The 24,266-nt window shown below is 44.2% G+C and overlaps 1 protein-coding gene across 1 annotated transcript in view; it reads right to left on the bottom strand.

The window, feature by feature from the left end:
• The window catches only part of MTPN (myotrophin), a 41,000-nt gene extending 23,800 nt beyond the window's left edge, over window positions 1-17,200 (bottom strand). The window contains exon 1 of the mRNA XM_056124009.1: window positions 16,852-17,200. Coding sequence (XP_055979984.1) covers window positions 16,852-16,923 — 72 coding nt within the window. The 5' untranslated portion in view covers window positions 16,924-17,200. The remainder of the gene's footprint in view (window positions 1-16,851) is intronic.
• Window positions 17,201-24,266: the final 7,066 nt, after the last annotated feature.

The raw sequence follows: 24,266 nt of genomic DNA, 5'->3' as shown, positions 1-24,266 counted from the left end.
TTCAGATTTCTTGTTCTTAATGGTGTAGCTCTTTTTCACACATCTCCAAATGTAATTTAGTGGTATTCACTACATTCAATACTTTACTCCTCCAGATTTTAACATCACGAGTTACAAAGTTATTCACAGTTGTGGCTTTGACATAAGATGTTCCATCACTGACCCTTCCACCAGTGTCAATTTCTCTCCAACCGGCCCCCTCCACCTGGCCCTACATGATACCACCTATATGTTATTTAGAGTAATTGGATGAGGAAATGCAGTGGTCTAAAGGGGGGATGCCTGGATCACCCTTGGCCCAGAGTACAGGAAAGTGAAGGAAAGAAGCAAGAGTGAAGGAAGGAGAAGGGGAGAAATGATGAGACAATGGGGACAGGGGTCAAGAGGATTCAGGTACCTTAAGCAGGTAGGTGTTAAGTAATTATAGTGCTAAATACCTAAACCACAGGGTGAACAACACTAAAATCACAAGACTGAAACTTTAATAACCAAACTTAAAAGGTGCCAGTACTTCTTACATTTCTCTATGACACAGTTTTAAGTTCGTCTGAATAATGCACTGTCCTCCCATTGTTCATCGATTTGCTCGAGCAGGCTAATGTCTCCATTGTGAGACTTGTTACTGTTTTTTGGCATATTGGATATGCCACGGGAAGCTTGCCAGTCTCTGCTGTGCGGTTGGGATACTCTCGGTAGCTTGCCAAGGCTCTCCGAGAGGGATGGAGGAATTGAACCCCGATCAGCCTCGTGCAAGGCAAATGCCCTACCCACTGTGCTATCTCTCCAGCCTTGTCTGAATAATGAACACTCAAATAAGCAGCAGGGACCCGGAGAGATGGTACAACGGGCAGGGTGCTTGCTTTAGCAGGCAGAGGACTTGGGTTCTGGGTTCAATCCCCGGCACCCTGTATGGCCCTCTGAGCACTGCCAGGAGTGATTGAGCACAGACCCAGTAAGCCGCAGAGCACATCTAGTACAGCCCCAAAACTAACCAAACAAAAGCAGTAACAGGACAGAATTCTTTATCTTATTTCTAAAAGAAATGGTCATCTGATTCCTGCATTTCTTTTTTTTAGGCCTCTCGGCAGGTGAAAAAAAAACCCAAATTAAGTCTCTTCTTTGATCTCCAAGATAATGTACACTTTGCTGCAACTGAATTCTAAGGCATAAGTACATACTGTACTGTCACAAGAAACCAGTGTCCTCAAAAGCTGCTTAACAAGCAGCAGACTAGAAATTAGCATTTGTGTGATCATTTTAAGGCACAGCAAGTAAATTAGTATTAGATGCCTGAGTAGAATGCAGTGAAAGTATTAAATTTAACAAATTCTATGTAACTGAATCAATGTCCCCAATAATCCCGTTTCAGCTAAGTATAACCTATCCCTACTTAGAACTCCCAATTTCTTAGGACTGTACGGTTTATTATTTTGGAAATGGCAGAGATCTGAAACTGGATAAATGAAATGTTCCCCCATTTCCTAATTCGTTTCTATGTCCTGCTCTCTCCTTTCCCTGACCCCCAAGATTAAAAGACATTACCTTACGCTGTAAATTCTGCCATTAACCCTGAAGAATATTACCGTGTGGATGATATTAGTGCATGAAACTATCCAAGGGTTATCAATAAATTATAATACTGTAATGCATTAAAATGCATAATCTATAATGGGAGGGACACACAAAATTTAAAAAGGTAGTAATAAAAATACCTGCAATTTTACAGCACAGAAAAAAGAGAGGGCATGCAAGAGAGAAGGTTTGAGAAGAATAAAATCTACGTACTCTACTGATTTTCTAAAATGTTAATGGGAAGGCTGTGTTAAATGCATCAAATTTTCAATACGAATTTACCTCAAAGAAGCAGTAATACCCATAAATAATTGCTGATGGATACCTATTTAGGACATATATAGCTATGCAAGTTCATGAAACTCTGTTGTGTTCTGAGTAAGTTTCTAATTATTAATCAAAATCTACACCAGACTGATCCTATCCAGGTGATCATCTAAAATCTAACAGATCTGTTGCTTCAGACATGTTACTGATTGAAAGATAATTTTACTGACAAGACTATTATGTGGCACACTTCAATGGCAACGATGGCTGAGATTCTGGCAAAGAAAAAAAAAATCTCACAGTAAAAAATAGAATATACCTTCCTTGTGGACGGCGGGTATGAGCCCGGGGTGTGGGGGCGACTGGAGCCTCGTGGGAAGGGGGGCGTTCCGGTCCATCCTTCACGCCCTACCGAGGTCACCAGTCGCCCCCCACGAGCGGCTCTCCAGCACGGCCACAGCCCCAGAAGCACAAGGGCTTAATGCAGAACCCAGCAGCTTGGAGCAGAAAAGTGAAAGGACTATGCGTTAATCCAGGCAATCATTTCTGTCCAGAGGGGAAAGGGTGTTGCTCCGTTCTGCCCTCCTCCCTCTGGAAAGAAAGATGGCGGCCACATGGGAGCCTTGTGGACAGCAGGTATGAGCCGGGGGTGTGGGGGCGACTAAAACCTCATGGGAAGGGGGGCATTCCGGTCCGTCCTTCACGCCCTACCGAGGTCACCAGTCGCCCCCCACGAGCGGCTCTCCAGCACAGCCACGGCTCCAGAGGCGCAAGGACTTGATGCAGGGCCCGGCGGCTTGGAGCGGAGGAGTGGACGGACTGTGCGTTGACCCAGGCCATCGGGTCTGCCGGAGGGGAAAGGGTGTTGCCCCGTTCGCCCTCTCCTCTCAGGAAAGAAAGATGGCGGCCACATGGGAGCCTTGTGGACAGCAGGTATGAGCCGGGGGTGTGGGGGCGACTAAAACCTCATGGGAAGGGGGGCGTTCCGGTCCGTCCTTCACGCCCTACCGAGGTCACCGGTTGCCCCCCAAGAGCGGCTCTCCAGCACGGCCACAGCCCCAGAAGCACAAGGGCTTAATGCAGAACCCAGCAGCTTGGAGCAGAAAAGTGAAAGGACTATGCGTTAATCCAGGCAATCATTTCTGCCCAGAGGGGAAAGGGTGTTGCTCCCTTCCGCCCTCCTCCCTCTGGAAAGAAAGATGGCGGCCACATGGGAGCCTTGTGGACAGCAGGTATGAGCCGGGGGTGTGGGGGCGACTAAAACCTCATGGGAAGGGGGGCATTCCGGTCCGTCCTTCACGCCCTACCGAGGTCACCAGTTGCCCCCCACGAGCGGCTCTCCAGCACAGCCACGGCCCCAGAAGCACAAGGACTTAATGCAGAACCCAGCAGCTTGGAGCAGAAAAGTGAACGGACTATGCATTGATCCAGGCCATCAAGTCTGCCGGAGGGGAAAGGGTGTTGCCCCATTCGCCCTCTCCTCTCTGGAAAGAAAGATGGCGGCCACATGGGAGCCTTGTGGACAGCAGGTATGAGCCGGGGGTGTGGGGGCGACTAAAACCTCATGGGAAGGGGGGCGTTCCGGTCCGTCCTTCACGCCCTACCGAGGTCACCAGTCGCCCCCCGCGAACGGCTCTCCAGCACGGCCATGGCCCCAGAAGCACAAGGACTTGGTGCAGAACCCGGCAGCTTGGAGCAGAAAAGTGAACGGACTATGCGTTGATCCAGCCCATCGAGTCTGCCGGAGGGGAAAGGGTGTTGCCCCATTCGCCCTCTCCTCTCTGGAAAGAAGGATAGCGGCCACATGGGCGCCTTGTGGACAGCAGGTGTGAGCCGGGAGTGTGGGGGCGACTGAAACCTCATGGGAAGGGGGGCGTTTCGCTCCGCCCTTCGCGCCCTGCCGAGGCCGCCGGTTGCCCCCCGCGAGCGGCTCTCCAGCACGGCCACGACTCCAGAACACAGAAACCAATTTCTTAACTATCTGACTTTCAGTAGAAATACTTCCAGGGTCAATAGGTAAAATAGCAGAAATCCAAAACCAACATTTAATTCTTGAACCCAGCTGTAGAAAGCAAATCACTTCACAATGCTTTTTCAGCATGTCTGATTTGGGGGGGGGGGGGTAAACTCTAAATAATAGTGGTGAATCTTTTATTGAAACAATCTAATCAAAGCGGATAGAGTGTTAACTAGAATTCATCTGCCTCACAGGGACGGGGAGGGGTGGGGGGTGGGGTTTTATTGGGGTTCTTCATGGGAAAAAATAAGTACTGGTAAAGGGAAATGTGTTTGATATTTGCATGACTGAGACATAAACCTGAAAGCTTTGTAACCTTTCCCACAGTGATTCAATAAATAAAAAAAAAAAAATAAATAAATAAAAAAATAAAAAAAATAGAATATACCTTAAGAGTAAGAATTAAACACAAAATTTTGTGTTCTCCATGCTAGTTATATAAATATCTATTTCTGTCTCTGAGATTCATAAGCTAGGATTATTTAAGGTCATGAAAGTGTATGTTCAGGGCTGCAGGAATGTAGTACAGTGGATAAGGTGCTTGCCTTTCATGTAGCTAACCTAGGCTTGATTCCCCGGTACCCCATGTGGTTCGCCAAGCCCACCAAGAGTTCCAGAGTGCAGAGCCAAGAGTAATCCCGAGCTCTGACAGATGTGGTTAAAAAAAAAAAAAAGTACTGGTTCAAATTGCAGGCTCATGCTCATGAAATTACTTAAACAGTACTAAACGGTAGTCAAAAAATAAATAAAAAGCGAGTTAGGGGCTGGAGAGAGAGTACGGCAGGAAGGGCTCTGCCTTGCATGCAGCAGACCCAGGTCTGATTCTAGTCATCCCACCTGGTCCCCCAGGAGTAATTCCTGAGTGCACTACCACAAGTAAGCCCTGAGCATCACTGATGTGACCCCAAACCCATAAATAACTAAAATGTGAATTAGCACTAATGTAATGAAGGGTTTTCAGGCAATGGAAAATGCCTCTATGTTACTAACAAGAGTTCACGATAGTAAAGGCTCTAAATCTTCTTGCATATTCCTCCATATATTGAAACAGTACTTCTGATCAAGGCACTGTTTTTTACTTCAGTCATTTAGACTGGTTTTGTATATCCCATTTACTTATGAACTATGCACTTTGCATTTATTCTTTGGAAAATTTAAGAGGAATTAAGTTTTTTTCTAACTGAAAACAGCAAACATGAAAAAATTTACTGGTGGTTTGAAAGTAAAATTTTTTCAATGACTATAAGATCAAGAAAACCCATCCAAATAGTATCTCAATCTGGAAAAAAGATTAGTATGATAAAAATGCTGCCTCGCTTTCAAGAAGCGGATTCATAGTTTCACAACTGAACACATCCCCCCAATATTTTGTTGTCTGGGAATTATCTGTGTCCTGATCCACTGGCTGACACTCCTAAGGGCCTAAGGATGCAGAAGAAAATAAACCCAAGATGGGGAAGAAGAGAGGAAGAAAGGAAGAAAGGAGGAAGAAAGGCAGGAGAGAGAAGGGAGGGAAAATTCAATTCCTAAATTCTTCAGAAATGAGTTCTGGGAGGGGGTGAGATTTTCTTAGGGTTTCTGCTGCTGTCATACGTGAACGACAGCTCTAGTTTACTTCTTCACAGATTTTATTCATGACAGAACTGCTTGTTTCAGATACTTCCAAAACTATCACAGAAATTTATCTAGAGGTCAGCTGATTGGAACCCTTCATAGTCTATTCAGTAACTTACAGATTAACACCCCCCTCTCCTGAACACCCCAAACACACAGTACACACATCATAACCATATACGTTTATTTTGAATGAAATGTTAGGGGTCTTCTATTTCTAATTTTTGTCTTCCTCACAGTTTTGAAAATTTGTTTCCTAATTAAAGCTTGCATGTACTCTGTATTCTACTTCAATACTTAAATCTTCTGTTTTCCCCCTTCTCTGTGTTTTATTTGAGGTTGTTCTGAAAGATTTCAGTGCAATCACAAGCAAGAACCAGTCAGATCTTGGAATCAGATCTAACCCTGTGCCGCCTCCACTTATTAGCAGAGGGATCTCAGAGAAGTCAATTTCCATTACACTAATTATAACAAGTACACAAAGTCTACATGGAATATTCTGCAGATTAAATATGCATATTTAAATGGATCTAAATAGATGTTAATTTATTATGTAAGATCGTACCTGACACCTGTAAAAAACTGGAGAATATACTGTTTCCATTGTCCTGCATTTTCAATTAGATGTTGTATCATGTTGATTCCCCTGTACTGCAACCTAAAATGACTTTTTTTGACTCTTAGTCTCTTTTTATATAGGTGCACACTTCTTAGTAAATTATATAGTTGCTAAGCTTGATTCATGCCATTCATTAAAAAGGGAAAGAAATGATTCAGAACCCATACAAGAATCTTTGTCTGCATATCCCCTGTTAACAGAATCTACTGAAGAAAACTCATCCTCTTAAGACTTACTCACTATTGTGGCCACATGGCTATTGAAAACAGTTGCAGCACTGTAGGTTCTCAAATGATATTTACTGAATGAATTATGAATGAGTCAGTGAAACTGCTAGCTGGAGTTGGAAATCAAGCCAGGTCACAAGGCTGGCATCACAGCTAGAGAGAATTCTGGAACATTTTTGAAGGATGTCTGTTGACAGTTGAAACAATTTTGCAGATTTCCTTTTGTTCAAAAATGCAGATTAAAATTAGCTCTCTTTTTGCTTTTATAAGTAATAATTCTTAATTCTTAGTTTTCCAGAACAGTCCTAGGTCTTCGAAGTTTCAAATTTACTGTGGTGGTTCTATGTTGCTTTCTCTGAGAATTGCATTAACTCCCTCATTTCAAGTTCCTTATCCACATGTGGCTTCTCAAAGCCCTGTTTAGTATCCTTCAACCACCAAGATGTCAAAATCATATTTTTGGAAATGCTGATCTCCAAAGGAAGCTCAATATTTGAGCATACATTTCAATAGTTTTACCTCTCAAAAAATTCAAAAGAAAAGAACAAAAACCAACTTATCTTTTTTGGATTCTTTTTTTAGGTGACTCTTAGCAGGGAGCCCAAATTTGGTGCCGAAACTAAGCCACGGTTGGCTGGTGCAAGGCAAGTGCCTTAACTCTCCAGCCCACTGCTGTCTGTTTTTGTGAAGAAATTTAGAATTACAGACATGCTCACTAGTTTAGTGATTATCTATGGCTGCTTTTGCACAACTATGGAGATGAATAGTTGAGTGAGAGACTATAGAGCACACAAGTCTAAGGAAAGGATCTACATGCAGAGAGCACCACAAATATTCACTGTACAGTAACAATGTGTTAGGCACTGCTAACATTCACTAGCTCAAGAAAACATGACTCAGATATTATTCTAATTCCCACCTACAGACGGAAGAGCAGAAGATTTTCAGTGTTTTTTCAGGTATTCTATGCAATGCTCAGAGGTACATGGGGGATACTTCTGGCCATAGTCAACAGGGGTTGGACAGTTTAATCACTGGGACCGTTGTAATCAAGGTCACTCCGAGAGGTGCCAAGAAGGAACTCTAAGGCAATGCTGAGCAGTGACTGAGGAAAGAACAAAGCACGCACTGAGCGTGCAAAGCATGTACTCTTAGGTCTTTGAGCTAGTTGCTTGGCCCCAAAAGTTGGTTTGATAAAACTAAACAACATGATAGGATGAAAGTCAAAAGCAGGCGTACGAGAATCCAAAGGGAAAGTACAGTTATTCTTCTAACAAAGCGCTTTAAAATCACAAACACTGGGTTGGGGAGATAGCTCTAGTGGTAGAGGCCCCGTAGACAGAGTGCGAGGCCCTAAGTCCCAGGCAGCAACAGCAATGCTGGGGCAGCCCTCATGGCACCTGAGCACGCTGGGCCCGAGTACTGCATCATCAGGTCCACATCACTGAGCTGAACACAGCCCCACCCCTCTAGGTTTGGCTCTTATTTAAAACAAAACTGGGCCAGAGAGACAGAACAAAAGGGCAAGGTACTAGCTTTGCAGGTGGTCAATCCAGTTCATTCTCCAGTGCCACATACGGTCCCCCAAGAATCACCAGGAGTGATCCCTGAGCATAGTCAGGAGTAAGCCTTGACAACAGCCAATGGTGGCCCCCAAACCAAATATAAAATAAAACAAAGTGCTTTCAAAGGTTTAGTTTCCAATAAGAAAGCTTTCAATTTTATCGATTTGTTGGTACACTTGCTTTTATGTCATTGTACATAATGTGGCATTAAGTGCAAATTTCAATGTTCCTAAATATTAATGGAAAGGCACTGATGATTCTGATTCTTGTAAGGAAACAGTATAAGCACAAAAATTTTTTTATTTTGGGGCCACACATGGTGATGCTGGGAGCTACCTAGCGGTGTGTAGAGGACCAGCTGAGCCAGCAAATAAACCTGGGTTCTCCCGCACCAAGAAGTCATGGCAATCAACACAAGCTACATCTTTGGCCCAACTACCTTCACTTTTTTAAGACTATGGTTTTAGGGGCTGGAGTGATAGCACAGTGGGTAGGGCGTTTGCCTTGCATGCAGTCGACCTGGGTTCTATTCCCAGCATCCCATATGGTCCCTCGAGCACTGCCAGGAGTAATTCCTGAGTGCATGAGCCAGGAGTAACCCCTGTGCATTGCCGTGTGTGACCTAAAAAGAAAAAAAAAAAAAACCACACACACACACAAAGACTATGGTTTTAAAAATCCTTAACTGTGGCCTAGGGAGATAGAACAGGGGTTAGGTATTGACCCCAGCACCATACTGCCCTTAGCTACCAGCACTGCCAGTATGGTCCTAGCAGCACGCAGAATTACACGACCCAGGAAGCTCCAAATCCTTGCATCAGATCCCTGCTCAGGTAACAGACTCTCCGAGTGTGGCACCAGGCTCACCTGAGCACTGCCTGGGAGGCAAAACAAACTGAAATTCTAAATGGATGGCTGTGATAAGTTGGTTATGTACAACTACCATCACTATTGTATTTCACAACTATTGTGTGGGAAAGTGTGAGAAATTCACTGGGTTTAAAGCTACACAAAGTAAATTCAGAACTACTTAATTCTGAGAGGAAAATGAAACATCACTAACACTAAGAACATATTATAGACGACATGGTAAAAAAAAAAACTTAAAAAATAAAGGAAGGATTCATTCTTATAAGTACCAATTCAACCCAAATATAACTAAACCACAGATAAGAGCCAATATGATAAAATCCTAAAACTACAAAGGACTTTCCGTCTCCAAAAAGCTAACAATACTACAGGGGAGAGTTAACACAAAGTTCTTACCTGCAAGCAACAGAAATCGATTCATACTGATTAACAGAAATGCAAAACATTAATAGCTATTGAAAGAATTCTCAGAATTGCTGCGAAGGTTAAAGATCCTAGCACAGAAAATGGGCAGGAACTAAGAAAGCTTGAAACCAAGAAATAAAATGAAAATTTGTCATAGTCACCACCTGGCCCAGAAGGTATGCCCCAAGGACCCGCCACTACTTTTTTTTAGAAACTAGTTTACTGCTACATTCTATTCTATTCAAGTCTACTCAAGTCACAGTGAAGTGCCTGTAAGTCTTTGAGTCAGCTGCAGATAAATGCATCCAACCCGCCATGTTTGTCTTACAGAACCACAATCTAAATGTGGGCATGAAAAAAACAATTTGTCCTCGTTGGTTTTGGTGGTGGTCAGAGTCGAGTCTTGCATTTATTTCACTAAGATTCATACATAATAGGGAACTCCAGAAACACCGGAAGGGACTTCAAAATTTGGACTTCCCCTCAACCCCCAGTGAGTGTGCCATTATTAACACTATCTTAAATCAACATATGCAGAAATATTTGGGAGGTGGAAGTGTGTTTAAATTCTAAAGTTCGAGGCACTATTTTAATATCCAATGGTAATAAGTGATCCACACCTATACAGGCATGCACCTTTGTTTTAAAAAAAGTCACTAAAATAAAACTAATTTTGAACACTCTAAACATAAAGACACATTCCATGGGGCAAGATTTTTAAGCCTCTGTTCAAATCAGGACCGTGTCAGTCAAGTCAGGAACCCATAGCTCTCAATGTAAGAAACCCTATAGTCGGCACACAGAACACAGCAAGAGAACTCTTCCACTAGATACCATGGTGGCATCAAGCAGGGATCAGCTGCAGCCAAGGAATGCTACTGGGGCTGGAGAGGCAGCTCAATGGGCAGCTCCCTGGCACTGGCACCCCAGTGGAAAACTGGGAGCAGTCCCTGCGTACCACTGTGAGTGGGGCCAAACCCCTCCTCCCACGAGAATACTATTAAAACTTAAAATCCCAGCAAAAATTTAACCAGGTAGATGGGTGGACGAGAAAAAACTGCAGAACACTGAATAAAGTGTTTTGATTAGAAAACATAGTATAATGAAAAACAGCACCTACTCAGGTTTAAGAAAACTAATTCTGAATCTTATTTAGAAGTATAATTCTGATCAAGTCCTTTATCATCTCATTTCCCCCATTTACAAAATTAGAGTGAAGGAGATCTTAAGTAGTTTCCTTCTAAAGCAGTTTGTTACTATCAGTAACAATGGTTAACAATCACTGACACCAAGTATAATAAAAAAAATCATGCAGTTTATGTTATTTAGGTATTCTAAATATTCTAACTCCAGTTGGTGAGTTCTAAACAATTAACTCCCCCAAAGAGCTGGTTAGATTCAAAGCCAATATGTTCCAGCTCTATACTGTGGTTTCAATAGTAATTCATTTCCAAACTTCCAAAGGACAGTGCCTAACTTCTATTTGTGGGCATAATGTTTAGTGCTTACATTTATTTTTCAGAGGTTGTTTCTGCTGTTTTTGGGCCCCCAGGGTATATTCCCAGAAGTGGTATGGCAGGGTCAAATGGCAGCTCAATTTCTCTTTTTTTGATACATGTCCATATTGTTTTCAAAAATCAATACCAACAATCTTTTAATAAATTGTTTTCCAAAAACAGCACCTACAACTTTTAAAATTTACAATCAAAGGTTTAAAACTAAGTATCAAAATGTTACTTTCTTTTTCCTTTTTGGGGGGGTGGGGGTGGGGAGTCCACACCTGGCAATGCTAAGGGCTCTGCACTCAGGAATCACTCCTGGCCGTGTTCAGGGAACCATATGGGATGCTGGGGATCAAACCCGTGTGGACTGTGTGCAAGGCACATGTCTTACCCGCTCTAATATTGCTCTGGTCCCTCAAAATGTTATTTTCTATAATATTTCAAATAAAAAATCCTTCTAATACATATAATGTCTGGAGAAAGAGTACAGTGGGCAGACTACATGCTTGTATGCAGTGAACCCAGATTCAATTCCAGCACCCCTTATGGTCACCAAGCACTACTAAGAGTTACGCACTAAGCACTATAAATGCGGGTGTATGTGTGTGTGTATAGAAATGACACTCCCCGGAAGGCTCAGAGACCCTACTCACGCCCAGGGTGCACACAGATTGGTTTTTGGACCTACCAGGGTGTCAAGGGCAGCTGTAAGGAGGGTGGAGGCTAGTGTAGAGAAGGAAACCACAGAAAGGGAAGTCAGAGACAAGTTAGAGACCCGTGCATACTATTCACAGCAAGTGAAACAGAAGGACCGGTAAACAACGGTCCACGGTCCACGCATGAGAGCCCTAAAGGGATGCTTACTAATACAGCTCACAAGCACTAACCAGGAAGAGGGCTAGATCCTCAAACAACCAAGCAGCTCAGCTCCAAGCAGTCTCAGGATAACTACGGTCCTGCTGAGATCCGTTTTCAACATTTATTCGCTCAGTAATACAGTGCCCTGAGTGCTCTAGGTATTACCGCTTTGGAATCAAAGAAACTGAGATAAAAATCTCAGCATCTCGGACCTCAGGCAAGCTACCTGGTCTTAGCCTCAGTATTCCTAAATTATCTAAAATGGGATTGATGATAGGTTCTGGGTTGACAGAGCTAGTAATTATAACTGTACACAACATTCGAAACCATTCTGAATAGAAATAACCACTGATCTGGATAGAATGGCTACTTTAGTTTCTTATGGCATACTAACAAATTTAACAAATTTATCTGTACTGTATAGAACCATAATTCCAAATATAAATTATACATGATCAAATACAACTACAATTATTAATTTTTAAAAATGTATGCCACTGAGATAGACTCTTACAAAGCTGTTCATGATTAGGTTTCAGTCATACTGTGTTCCAACACCCATCCCTCCCCAAGTATACATTTCCCAGCACCAGTGTCCCCAGTTTCCCTCCCCTCACCCCCAACCCTGCCTCTATGGCAGGCCTCTCTCTCTCTCTCTCTCTCTCTCTTTCTCTCGCTCTCTCTCTCTCCCCCCCTTCCTTTCTCTCCTCTCTTTCTCCGCCCCACTTTCCCCCCTCCCTCTCTCCCTCCCTTTTAGGCATTAGGGTTTGCAATACACGTACTGAAAGGTAGTGTACATCCCTTTACCTACTTTTCACTCTCAGTTCTTGTCCAATGTGATCATTTCCAGCTATTACTGTCATACCGTTCCCTTCTCTATCTGAACTACCCTCAACCCCCCACACACTTGTGGTTGGTTCTAACATTAACCAGTCCTCCTAGCCTGAGAGACCAAGTACAGTTAACAGTAAAATAAAATTCAATGTATTTTTCTTGCCTTTGTTTTTTTTTTGGGGGGGGGGGGGGGAGAGCCACATTCTGTGGTGCTCAGGGACAACATCTGGAAGTGCTTGAGGGAATAAACTGTGCCGTGACCCCTAATAAGTGAAACATTAAAAGCAGCACTTCACTTGAAATCAGAATCTTTCAAGAGGAGGAGCTATTTAAACTAAGAGAGTAAGCAGGAAATCAGGGATGGAGTGAGGTAAGCAAATTTGGTCAAGCAGGATTAAAGAGTACATATAGTTCTACAAGAAATGGCATCGCAGGGTCAGGATCAGAGGTTGGAGAGAGCTGAATATAGAAAGGTAGGCACAAAGGCCTGGTCTGTCGAATCAAGGATGAATTATCATTTTTAAAAATAAATAATGAGGAATCACAAGTGTATTTTAAGGGCACGGGAGGAGGTTAGCTGGAAAAGAGAGCATGCTCAGACCCACTTTATAGAACGATTCTTTTAGCGAAAGAGTCCAAGTTGACCAGGAAGGCACACAGATACAGTCCAGACAAGCAAGAATGAGCAGCTAATTTAAATCAGTAAATGGTTAGATTGAAGAATAAGGAATGAAAGACTTAAAAGGAAGTCTTGATTATACTGAGAAATCTAGGGACACCTTCCCCATCCCCCTTTTTCTTGTCTTGGCAAATGACTGAGTCAGATCACTAATCAAAAAGAGGACAACAGGGCCTGGGAGAATGAGCATTCCTAGCTGGCCTCAGCCTCTGTGCGTCCTGTCCACATGTACCCCGTCCCCCGCCACACCTCCAACCCACCGAAGGAGACAACAGAAAGAGGTGGTTTTTGAGAAGAACATGGAGAGCTCGACTGGAATTTTACTGAGAAGGTTCAGCTGAGGATAAAAGAGTAAAATTAACTCCAATGGGAGAAAGTAACATAAAGGTAGAATTGGAAGACTCCTGCAAAAACAATGTTATCCAGAGGGAGCAAACTGATGGAAAATTGAGTTAAGAATACCTAGAATTGCTGCTCAGGAATATCTTACTTTCCGTCTCTCATTTGTTTTCCAATCGGACAAAGCAAACTTTATGCAAGTGGATGCTATTTATAATTTGCATACTACTTAAAAGTATGGAAGCGTTTTCATAGAGTTCTGCTGAATAGAGATGCCTGAGCTTCCTAAATGTTATATCCAACGTATGATCGTGCCAGGCATTAGCAAAATGCTTAGGATCTAAAAGGTGCCTACTGAAATGGATGGATTAAATAAAAATGATTTTTAGGTCAATGAGCCAAACAGTTTGTGATATTTTTAATGTAATTTGACAAATGGAAAAAAATTTATGACAAATGTAATTTACTTAGAAAATTACAATTTCAGTGATCCTGGGAACTATGAACTTTTCAGCAACTTGAATTCCTCTTACATCAACAATGCATTCCTATCCAGATAATAGACTTCTGTAGAGAAGTTAGGAGCAGGTAGAAAAGTTCAATTCCTAACTGAAAATGAGACAAGCCCAAGAATAAGCAGGAAGATGGTTGTTGAGTACAAGACATTGCTAAAAGGCCTTAAAGAGTACAAATAGGTACAATACAGGAGCGCCATCAGTGAAAGCTTGGAGTGTCAGTGTTTGTTTACTTTGGTTTATTACTTTTTATTAATAAGGCAAAAGGCAAGGAAAAAGATCAACAGTCTTCATACAACTAGAGTCAAACCTTCCTATATAAACCAGGTCTTAATATTTTCCTCATCCTCATCTTAGGCACATCTTTTTTTGTTAATGAGAGTTGTAAGTATGGCAGCAATAGGGAAAAATAAAGTCTACCTTAACAACATAACCTGATATAAAAACTATCTGAAAATAAATACATCCATCATTACAGGTGCAGATTTGTATATAAACCTTTTTGTGTGACTTAGAACTCGGTGTAAGTGACTCCGGGAACGCTCAACACCAGACATCCTGGTACTATGTGTTTCATCACAATGACGTTTAGATCCTAAGACCTGTGTGGAGCAATAGTCTTGAATTTGGAAGTCAGCAGTCCTGGCTTCGTCATTTGCTATCTGTGTAACTGGAATTTGTTCTCAAGCATCTCAGTAATCTTATCTGTAAAATGGGACTAATGAAATATCTCACAAGACTGACAAGAATATAAAATATTCACACACATTGTTATTTTTGTAGCTGTAAGCTTAGTACTTACTGCTTCTTCCTACATTTTGTTTCTTTTCCACACCTGGCGGTGCTCAGGGCCTACAAGCAGGGCTCGGGGGCCTTACCTGCTGTATTACCTTTCCGGCCCACTTCTTCTATTTCAAGTATATAAAAACCCAGGTTCCACCAGGACATAAAATCCTTAGGGGCTCACTTTCAGAGTAGTAACTGTATCATAGATGGAAGGGTCCCGAGTAAGGTATGTCTTCCCTTCCATCTTCCATGGAACATAGAGTGAAGTCAGAATTCTAAGTGCCACTAGCAGAGAAGGCAGTGAACGGTGTCCAGAAAATTCATTGCCAACAACCAAGCAGATAATCTGCATCTAGTAAGCCTAGTGTTCTGGTATAATCAGAGCAAAAACTACCAGGAATTTGCCTCTCATGGTCCTGCATTAAGAAAAGTCTGCATCTATAGGGGAGAGGGAGAGGGAGTGGGAGATGGAGGGAGAGAGAGAGAACAATGGGTAGGACATTTCTATTTCTGCCTTGCAGGCAGGGGACCAGGTTCGATTCTGGGTGCTGCCAGGAGTGACTCTGGTACAAAACCAGGAATAGCTTGTGGACACTGCAGGGTGTGGCTCTCCCTTCTCCCCCTCAAAAAAACCCAGAAACTCTTCATCTGCTAACACAATCTCGAGGCAAAAACACCACAGCAAGGGCTCTATCTTTTACAACACTAAAATCCAGTTCCAGCCCTCTAACTTTCAGAATTAAGAGTAAGGTGACCTCCATGGTAAAGTCAGAGTCAACCCATTCAGAAGCAAGATGCCCTCCTGGGTCCTCAAAAAGTTGTCCTTTTCAGAGAAGGAACGGAATGAAGGGTGCAAGGAGCAAGATGAGAAGGGGAAGTAACAAGGAGCAGAGTCACCGGCTCCGGTTATACTGAGGATGCAAGAAGAGTGGTGTAGTTACATATCCAAAACAGACTCAACAATACCAAAGATCTAGGCTGCAACCAGCGGCCTTTGTATGGGAACTCTGGTGGAGGGAAGTTGACACCGGTGGTGGGTTTCATGTTGAAATACTCTATGCCTAACATTCAACTCTCAGTAACTTTGTAAATCACGGACAGTTCTTTAAATAATAATAATAAAAAAAAAAGTTGCGCGCCCCCCCACCCCCCACCACACACACACTTTTTACAAGAGCATCGCCATAATCACAACCCCAATTGCTCTCCAGTGTTTTTTCTGAAGGCCCCGAATCCATGTCCAAACGCAGGGCTAGCTTGGAATGTCAAGTTCAACACTCCACCACCGCTTGGACTGAGATTCGTAGTTTGGACTCACGTCGGAGAAGAGCTGTCTTGCGCATCAGGATTTTACCTCCAAACGCATTATTACTATTATTGTTCTCCACCACCCTCCTCCGGACTCCCCCCCCCCCTCACCCTCCCCAGGGAATCCAATGAGGAAGCCACCAGCGGGGTGTGCAGGCTGGTGGGGGGGGGGAGGGAGGAAGGCTTGCGAGGGCTGGGGGTGGGCGGGGGGGGCATCTGAGATCCCCCCCTCCTCCACACACACACACACACACACACACACACCCCATGCCCCAGGCTGGTCCACACCAGCGGGCTCCGGCCAGTGGTGGGGAAGGCAGAGCCACACCCAAAGCGGCACCAAGCCACAACTTCCCGGCCAAGTGCTACCAAGTTTCAGCATTTCAAGGACGGGGAGATTTCCCCCCCCCCAAAAAAAAAAACCTCTTATTTTGTTTTATTTTGGAAGTGATGTGTTTGTGGGAGGAGGAGGGGGGGAAGGGCTCCAATTTGCTTTTGCTCCCAAGACCCGTGCAGGCCCCCAAAGCACAGCAGGCAGATCCCAACGCGCCAGAAAACGCATTCTGGACTGGAAATCACCACCCCCCCCCGCCTCGCCGTCCCCCGCACCAAGTCCCACCCTACCCCCTCACCCCCCACCCCTCCCGGCTTAGAATAACCCGGGGATGGAGAAGTGCCTGATTGAAAGATCTCCGCATCCCCGGCCTCCACGTGGAGGGAGGGGAAGGACCGGGGGGGGGGGGCCGGGGGGGAGGGGTTCCCGGTTCCAGGTGACCAAAGGTCAGAAGGGGCCCGCCCCTCCCCCCAAGGGGGGGTGGGCGATCGGGCCGCCCCCCCTCCCCCTCCCCACCCCTCCTCCCCCGCGCCCGCTCACCTTGGCCACGTAGTCCTTCACCTCGTCCAGGTCCCCATTCTTCAGGGCCCACATGAACTCCTTGTCGCACATCTCTGCAGCGGGGCGGGCGGACAGCGCGGGGCCGCGAGGGAGACCGGGCCGCGCCGAACCGGGCCGGGGACGGGGACGACGACGACGACGACGACGACGATGACGACGCCGCGGCGGGGCGGGGCGGGGCGGGCGGAGGAGGCCGCGGGGCGAAGCTCAGGGCCGCCGCGAGCGCCGTCGGGGCGGCAGCGAGGAGAAAAGTTCTTGAGCGGGCCGGGAGAGCGGGTTCCGCCTGGGCGAGGAGAAGCCGGAGCGTTGCACTTCCGGTTCACTCCCCGCCAGGCCCCGCCCCCGGCTTCCTCTTCCTCTTCCCCCCCCCCCCACCCCCGACCTCCCCGGGGCCCGCTGTGCGCAGGCGCGGAGGGCCGAGTGGGCGGGGTCGGGGAGTGGGCGGGACCCGGAGGCCCCGGCCGGGGATGCTGGGCGGCTGGGAGGGGGCTGAGCTGCACGGGCGTGGAAAGTGGGATGAGGGCTTTTCTGCACATCTTCCCCAAACACGGACCTCTTCTTTTCTTTAAAGCAGAACCAGCTTTTTGTTTTTCTGATAAGAGTTTATCTTGGAAGAGTGTTTGGTGTCAATTTCTTCCTTTCTCCTTCTTGCTTCCTTCTCCTCTCTTTGGTCCTCTCTGCCATCCTCCACTTTCCCGCCCTCCCTCCTTGTCCCACCGCCCTCCCTCAATTCCCTTCTTTTTTCCAGAGTGTTGTCTTGTACCTACCAGATTCTGCTAGAAACTGAGGATATATATATATTTAAAAGAAAAAGTAAAAACAAAAAACAAAACAAACCCTTGTTCCCCAAGGGTTCTTTCCAAAGACGTCTGTGTGGTCTTAGTGCCTCGGTCTGATATTTTGGAGGGGACAACTTGAGAGGGTGGGGGGAAATTTTTGTGCACATCTCACTGCCACATGATGTCCAAAGCTGATCACTGAGTTTGACGCCATGGGGCAACGCAAACCTAACTCCCATCCAGTGTGCTTTTGTTACATTTTGTGTTCACTTTTTTTAATGGTTTGAAGTGTTATGATCAATCTACTAAAGCGAATTCTGCCCTTCCTAGGACTTGTCTATAATGCCTTGGGGCACTGCCACCCGGTGCCCCAACCTTAATGATTCAAACATCCACACATGAGGTAGAGAAGTTCAGTAAGAACTCTTATTAGAACTACTATATGTACATAATTCTATTCTTTGGCACACAGTAAGAAAATAAAGCAAGCTAATGATTATTCCTGCCATTCGGTATAGAGGTTCAGAACAGAAACTCCCCAATCAGGTTTCTTAATTTTGAAAAGAGGACCCAAGACTAAGTAATTTTGTCACCATGGATATGTTACACCCCCTCTCCCCAGTTTTCTGAGAGTTAAATGGGAACAAAATAGTGTTCAAGAAATATAATTTGGGACATGCAAATATTATCATTAGTAACAACAAGTAGAGGTTTTCAAATCAAAAGAAAATAGTGTTCAAATACTTGACCGCTACTCCAATTGTTGTCTGTTCAGTTTACTTTTGTGCCACTGGAAATGCAATCCATATTTCTAGCAAAGACATTTCTGGAAAAATCTCCAGGAGGAATTCATTACCCAAATCTTGGAGTCTTGTTTCTCGTCTAACTCCCACTTCCACTTGTGTGATCTTGAAGTAACGTCACACTGACAGCTCCTGATTTATCTCTTACCCCAAATTTCTCTTATGTGATCCACTCCTATATTTAAGTTCTATCCAATTTGAGTGTTTCAAAAGTACCATGTCTAAAATAGGATCCGTGTTCCTCTGGATTCTAAGCCTAGTCGTCTCCTAGACACCCCCACTCTATCTTAGCGAATGACACCAGCAACCACCCTGGGTCTAAAACCAGAAATGTGATGACGGAGATTTCTCTGCTTGGCCCAAATCTGGCCAAGCTCTTCTGACTCCTTGTCTCGACTAAGCCTCTATCTTCGCCTATACCAACTTAGTCCCTCACCACTGAAGGTCACATTGCTAAGATGATCCTAGCCTCACTTAACATGCCTGCTTGAGAAAACTCGAGACTTTTCATTTCTCTCATTTTTCTTTCATCTTCTGAGGATCATGTCCATTTCCCTGTGGGAGGGTAGAACCTTAACTTAGATCATTGCCAGTCAGCAGACCCTGCTGGGCCAATCACATTTCTACTGACTAACCCACACACACCGACCGCTTGCCAAAAGTGTAAATTTTCACTTCCCTGACTCTATAGAGACGTCCTTGCATCCGTCCCCTAGGCACCCATTCTTCCTTGTCTAAAAACCATCACCCACCTTGTCTAAATTCAAGTTGAATTTATTCATGCTGGACCCTTTTACTATTCTGGTAGTTATTATTGGCCAAAAGTTTTCCTCACCACTTTAGTGTTTCACTTTAACTCACTATGTTTATCTTTATTAATGGGAGTAAAATTAACTCTTATCTTTCCTAACCTGTCTCTCTAATGCCATTCTTCAGTAGGTTGTCTGTGAAACGTGACATCATGGAGCATATTAAAATGGGGTTGGGAGACAGCCATCAGAGAAAATGCCTTTTTACTGTCCTCTTTAAACTGAATCTGACCCTTCCACAGAGCACAACCACCACATTCTAAGAAGCCAATAAGAATATCCTGTATGAAAGGCCTGATATAAAGAACCTTTGCCTACTTTGCCCTGTGAACCTTCTACCTGGCTATTTTCACGTTGTCATTTCTTCATCTGACCATTATCTCATCCATTAGTCATCTCCCATTACTTCCTCAATTTCCCCTTTCTGTGAGAACATTCTTCTCCTCCCCCACACGCTCATTTAAAGCCATTTTGGGGATCAAAATTGAACTTATGCTCCCTAAGGCTCAGTTCTTTGCCATCCTCAAAGGCTTTTGACTTATAGTTAACTGACTGCTGCTTTCTTACTAAAGACCAATAGCTTCAGAATAGATCTGGATTTACTTTTTGTCATACTAATTACTAAATCTATCACTTCTTAAATACACAACCCTTTGGTAACACCTATTTTCAACCTTTGTCATCTGCATTACTTTAATTGCCACCCAACCAGCCTCTCCATTTTCACTCTCATTCTTCTCACCCTTTGTCATTATTTCATTCACAGAGAAACCATATGTTTTCAAAAATGTAAATCAAGCGTACACTGCTTGTCTACAGATCTTTCGATGACTCCTATTGCATTTAAGATAAAATTGTAATTATTTACTAAGACCTTCACCTCCCTTTGATGGGTGATGGATCCTGAAGGTATTTCCTGTATAACAGCGCCTCCTCAACCCCACTGTTTTTCCCAACTCCCACTCCTGAGCTTCTTCAGTTTCCAAAGTCTGTGGTTTCAGGAAAACCCATGTTCATCCCACCTTCAGTATGCTTGTTGCTTATTATCTGAAAAATGTTTTCAACTCTTTGATAACACCTTCTGATCTCTGATGTCTCAATGCAAATGTTACTTCCTCCAAGAGGCTTCCCAGACAACGTTCATTTTAAACTAGATCTATCAGTTGCACTGACCAGTAAAAAAGTCTGGCTTTTCCTTTCATCCTACTTTTCACAGATATTTTAATTATTATTAGTTTTTCTTATTGGCCTATGGTGGCAGATATTCAATGTTGTTCAATAAACATTTCTCTCTTTTTACTTTTCTGCCCTCCTGAACACAAGAAATAATTGCTCTTCCTGGCTTCCTTGTGGTTGAGTAATGTCATCAACTAATTTTGGCCTATTAGTTTTAAGAAGTAATATGACTCACTTCTAAGCTTCCCAATGTGAGACTCTTCAGAGCGTGTTGTTTCCTTTGCTACAGAAACTAGTGAGACTGTAGCTACATAGCAGTCTGGGCTCCCATAAGGGACTAAAATGAGCGCCCTGCCATCCCCTGATTAACTTGCAGGGTTCATCAAAGTTAAGCTGTTGTTGTTTCCCTGAGTTTTTGGTACTCGTTAGTGCAGCCACCCTGAGCTAGTTGTGACTAATAAAGTAATTGCTGTGAGAAGGGACATGAAACTAGACAAAAGCCAGCAGTAGATGGCACTGGCTTAGGTTGCAAGGAAGCATTGCAAGGAAGCATTGCAAACTAAAACTACGGTGATTCATATTCATAGGGGTGAGTCATTGGGTAAAATAATTCCTATGACATGATGACATTGAGATGACATCAGGAAAGCAGATAACACCCAATAAACTTGTAGCTCTAGTGGAACAGGCTGGAAAAATGGCAAGCTGGTGGCATGTATTAGTAACTATTTTTGGAGAGAAGGCATTGAAGCAGGCAAGTAGATTAGACGGGCCCTGGAAATGAGTTCCAAGATCTGGATTCAAGTTACCTTGGTGAGCCAGGAGGACTGGTCCATGGTTGGAAACTTGCACAGGTGTAGGTGGGAGGGTAGTTAGAACAGAGAAGGATCCACTATGACAATAAAAGGCCCTCCCGTTGATCATCGATTTGCTCGAGCGGGCCCAGTAACATCTCCATTGGAGACTTTGTTGTTACTGTGTCTGGCATATCGAATACTCTCGGTAGCTTGCTGGGCTCTCCGAGAGGGGCGGAGGAATCGAACTCGGGTCGGCCATGTTGGCTGCTTGCAAGGCAGACGCCCTACCCGCTGTGCTATCGCTCCAGCCCTATGACAATGGTCATTGGAAATGATCATCCTGGACAAGAAGTGAGTGCTGAAAGGAGGTAAAAGGCTATACATAATAACTTTTTAGTACCTGTATTGCAAAACACAATGACAAGGAGAGAGAGACAGAGAAGGAGAGAGACAGAGATAAAGATAGAGAGACAAAGACAGAGACAGAGAAGAAGAAAGAGGAGGAGGAAGATGCAGGCTGAGAGAGGTGGTAGTGGAGGGAAACTGGGATACTGGTGCTGGGAAATGTGCACTGGTGAAGGAATGGTGTTAGAACATCTTATGACTGAAATCTAATCATAAACAACTCTGTAACTGTGTATCTAATGGTGACTCAATAAAATAAAATAAAATAAAGTTACTCTGGCATCATCCCCTAAAGCATGAGAGTCAGAAACACTTTAAGATATAAAATTAGCATTAGCCTAGAAAAGGCTGGCTCCCCTGAGCAGAGAAGCTTCAGCAGGAACAAAAGTCTGTGATAAGGATATGGTAGAAGACCATCAAAAATTTTAAGCTCCTCCTCTTGACAATACCCTTGACAATATTCTAGATGCTTATCAACATAGAAATCCCCAAGTGGGGACATTTTGGAATAAAACTATAAATCCAACTTTGCAAAGGCAAGTGGGCACACACCCTTTCTTGGATTTCACCTCCCACGTGTCAACTCTGGGCACTCTCCCCTCAGAGAAACCCCCTCTAGAGAAGCTCTCTCTCTCTCTCTCTCTCTCTCTCTCTCTCTCTCTCTCTCTCTCTCTCTCCTCATATCTTTATTCTCCAAATAAAGACATTTTATTTCAAGAAATTGACTATTAGTCTCCTCCTGAATTTTTTTTTCTGTGAAATTCTGTGAGGACAAAAGGCAGACCTGGAAACTCAGATGGAGCAAAGACTGATTTTCCTTTTCCTACTCTAACCTGAGACTGCAACTCCTGAGATCTCAGATGGTGGAAACTACTTTCCCACACGGTGAAGATCAAGGGGATCTCAGGGGCAGCTGGATGCTGCCTACTGGGGTTGGTGGGACACCCACATCACATGGAAGCACTTGGCAGCCTGAACTCCCTCAGGAACTTCCCCAGGTAGACCAGATGGACTGAGCAGTAAGATAGACACATTCTCTCTCTCTCTCTCTCTCTCTCTCTCTCTCTCTCTCTCTCTCTCTCAGACAGTTCCTCCGTCACTTCCTGCTCATCCAAGTCACCTACCCTATAACAAACTATAGGATTTTACTTTTCCTCAGCTTTATATCATTAAAATAGAGCACTAGTAAGCGTCAGGTTTACAAAGTAAAGATCTGATATATGCATAGAGTGATGTGATTACCTCTATAAGGTTAGTAAGCACGTTTGTCACCCTACACAGTTACGTTTTGTGTGTTCTGCTGTAAATCAAAAGCAAGAAACAAAATTGAATCTGCACTCTTAGGATTGGTTTCCTCCATAATTTCTGGTGAGGCTTTTTCTTTTTTTCTCTTTTTCTGATTTTAGCCACATCTGGCGATGTGCAGTGCTTCCTCCTGTCTCTGTGTCAGGGATCACTCCCAGCAGGAATCAGGGGGTTGTATGTGGTGCCAGGGATAGACCCTGAATTGACCTTGTACAAGGCAAACCCCAAAGCAGGCTTTTTCTAGTATATGCCATGATGGTGTATGGAACTAATGCTAACTGAAGCTTTCTAGACCTCAGGAGAAACTCTAACCATAATCTTAAGGAATGCAGAGTACCTCAATTCACATCTCCAGAAATAAAATTTTTATGAAGAAGCTCTCTTGAATTGGGGCAAACATCCAGAGGCAAGGCTTTGTCATATGAAGGCATTCCCTTCTTGTCACATGACATCTGTGTAAACACACAAAAAATAAAAAGGCCGGCGGTCAGGCCGCTTCCCCACTCCAGGGAGGTTGATGGCGATGGTCAGGCAAAGGAAGGAAACGAGGCCAAGCTGGTTGGTCTTAGCAGCCATTTATTACATGGAAGAGATGTATGTCATGGAGGCCTCAGGAATCCTCAAGCACGTGTGCCCTTGTTCTCTCAGCTTCTGTCCTCAGCCCCATCTTCCCAGGTTCTCTGATGCACGTGTCCCCCGCCCTCCGCCCCAGAGCCCTGAAATCTCCCTTATATAGATCATAGTAACTCTAAGTAAAGTAAAGTAAAGGCCCTCCCGTTGATCATCGATTTGCTCGAGCGGGCCCAGTAACGTCTCCATTGGAGACTTTGTTGTTACTGTGTCTGGCATATCCAATACTCTCGGTAGCTTGCCAGGCTCTCCGAGAGGGAGTAACTCTAAAGGGCACAATATAGTGATGTCATCAAAAGGAGTTACAGAAAGAACACTGAGGCAAAACATACATTGTTTCTTTACATCAGCAGGCCAGTAATCCTGGCCTCACCTTTTTACAAGCTATAAGCACTTAGATTAGCACAACAAAGATCAGTCCTCTAGAGTTTGGAATTTACATCTCCAAAATCAGCCAGCCTGGAGTCAGGCATCTACATCCCAAAGACCAGGCCTGGCTTAGCACCTGGGATCTGAATACCTAAGGCCAGCTAGGTTCCTGTGAGATAAGAGAAACTGCCTCAATATACTGAAATCTTTTACTGAAGGCAGTTTGGAGGGGAGAAAGGTTCAGCCTCATCCAAGCTAGTCAGGACACATAGGAAAACTGCTTCTAGGACGTGTTTCTCCTCTCCTTGTCCAACCAACATA

This window comes from Sorex fumeus, unplaced genomic scaffold (assembly GCF_029834395.1).
Source record: "Sorex fumeus unplaced genomic scaffold, SorFum_2.1 ptg000048l, whole genome shotgun sequence".
NCBI lineage: Eukaryota > Metazoa > Chordata > Mammalia > Eulipotyphla > Soricidae > Sorex > Sorex fumeus.
The sequence above is the reverse complement of the archived record's forward strand: the minus strand, read 5'-3'. Positions and strand labels throughout refer to the sequence as shown.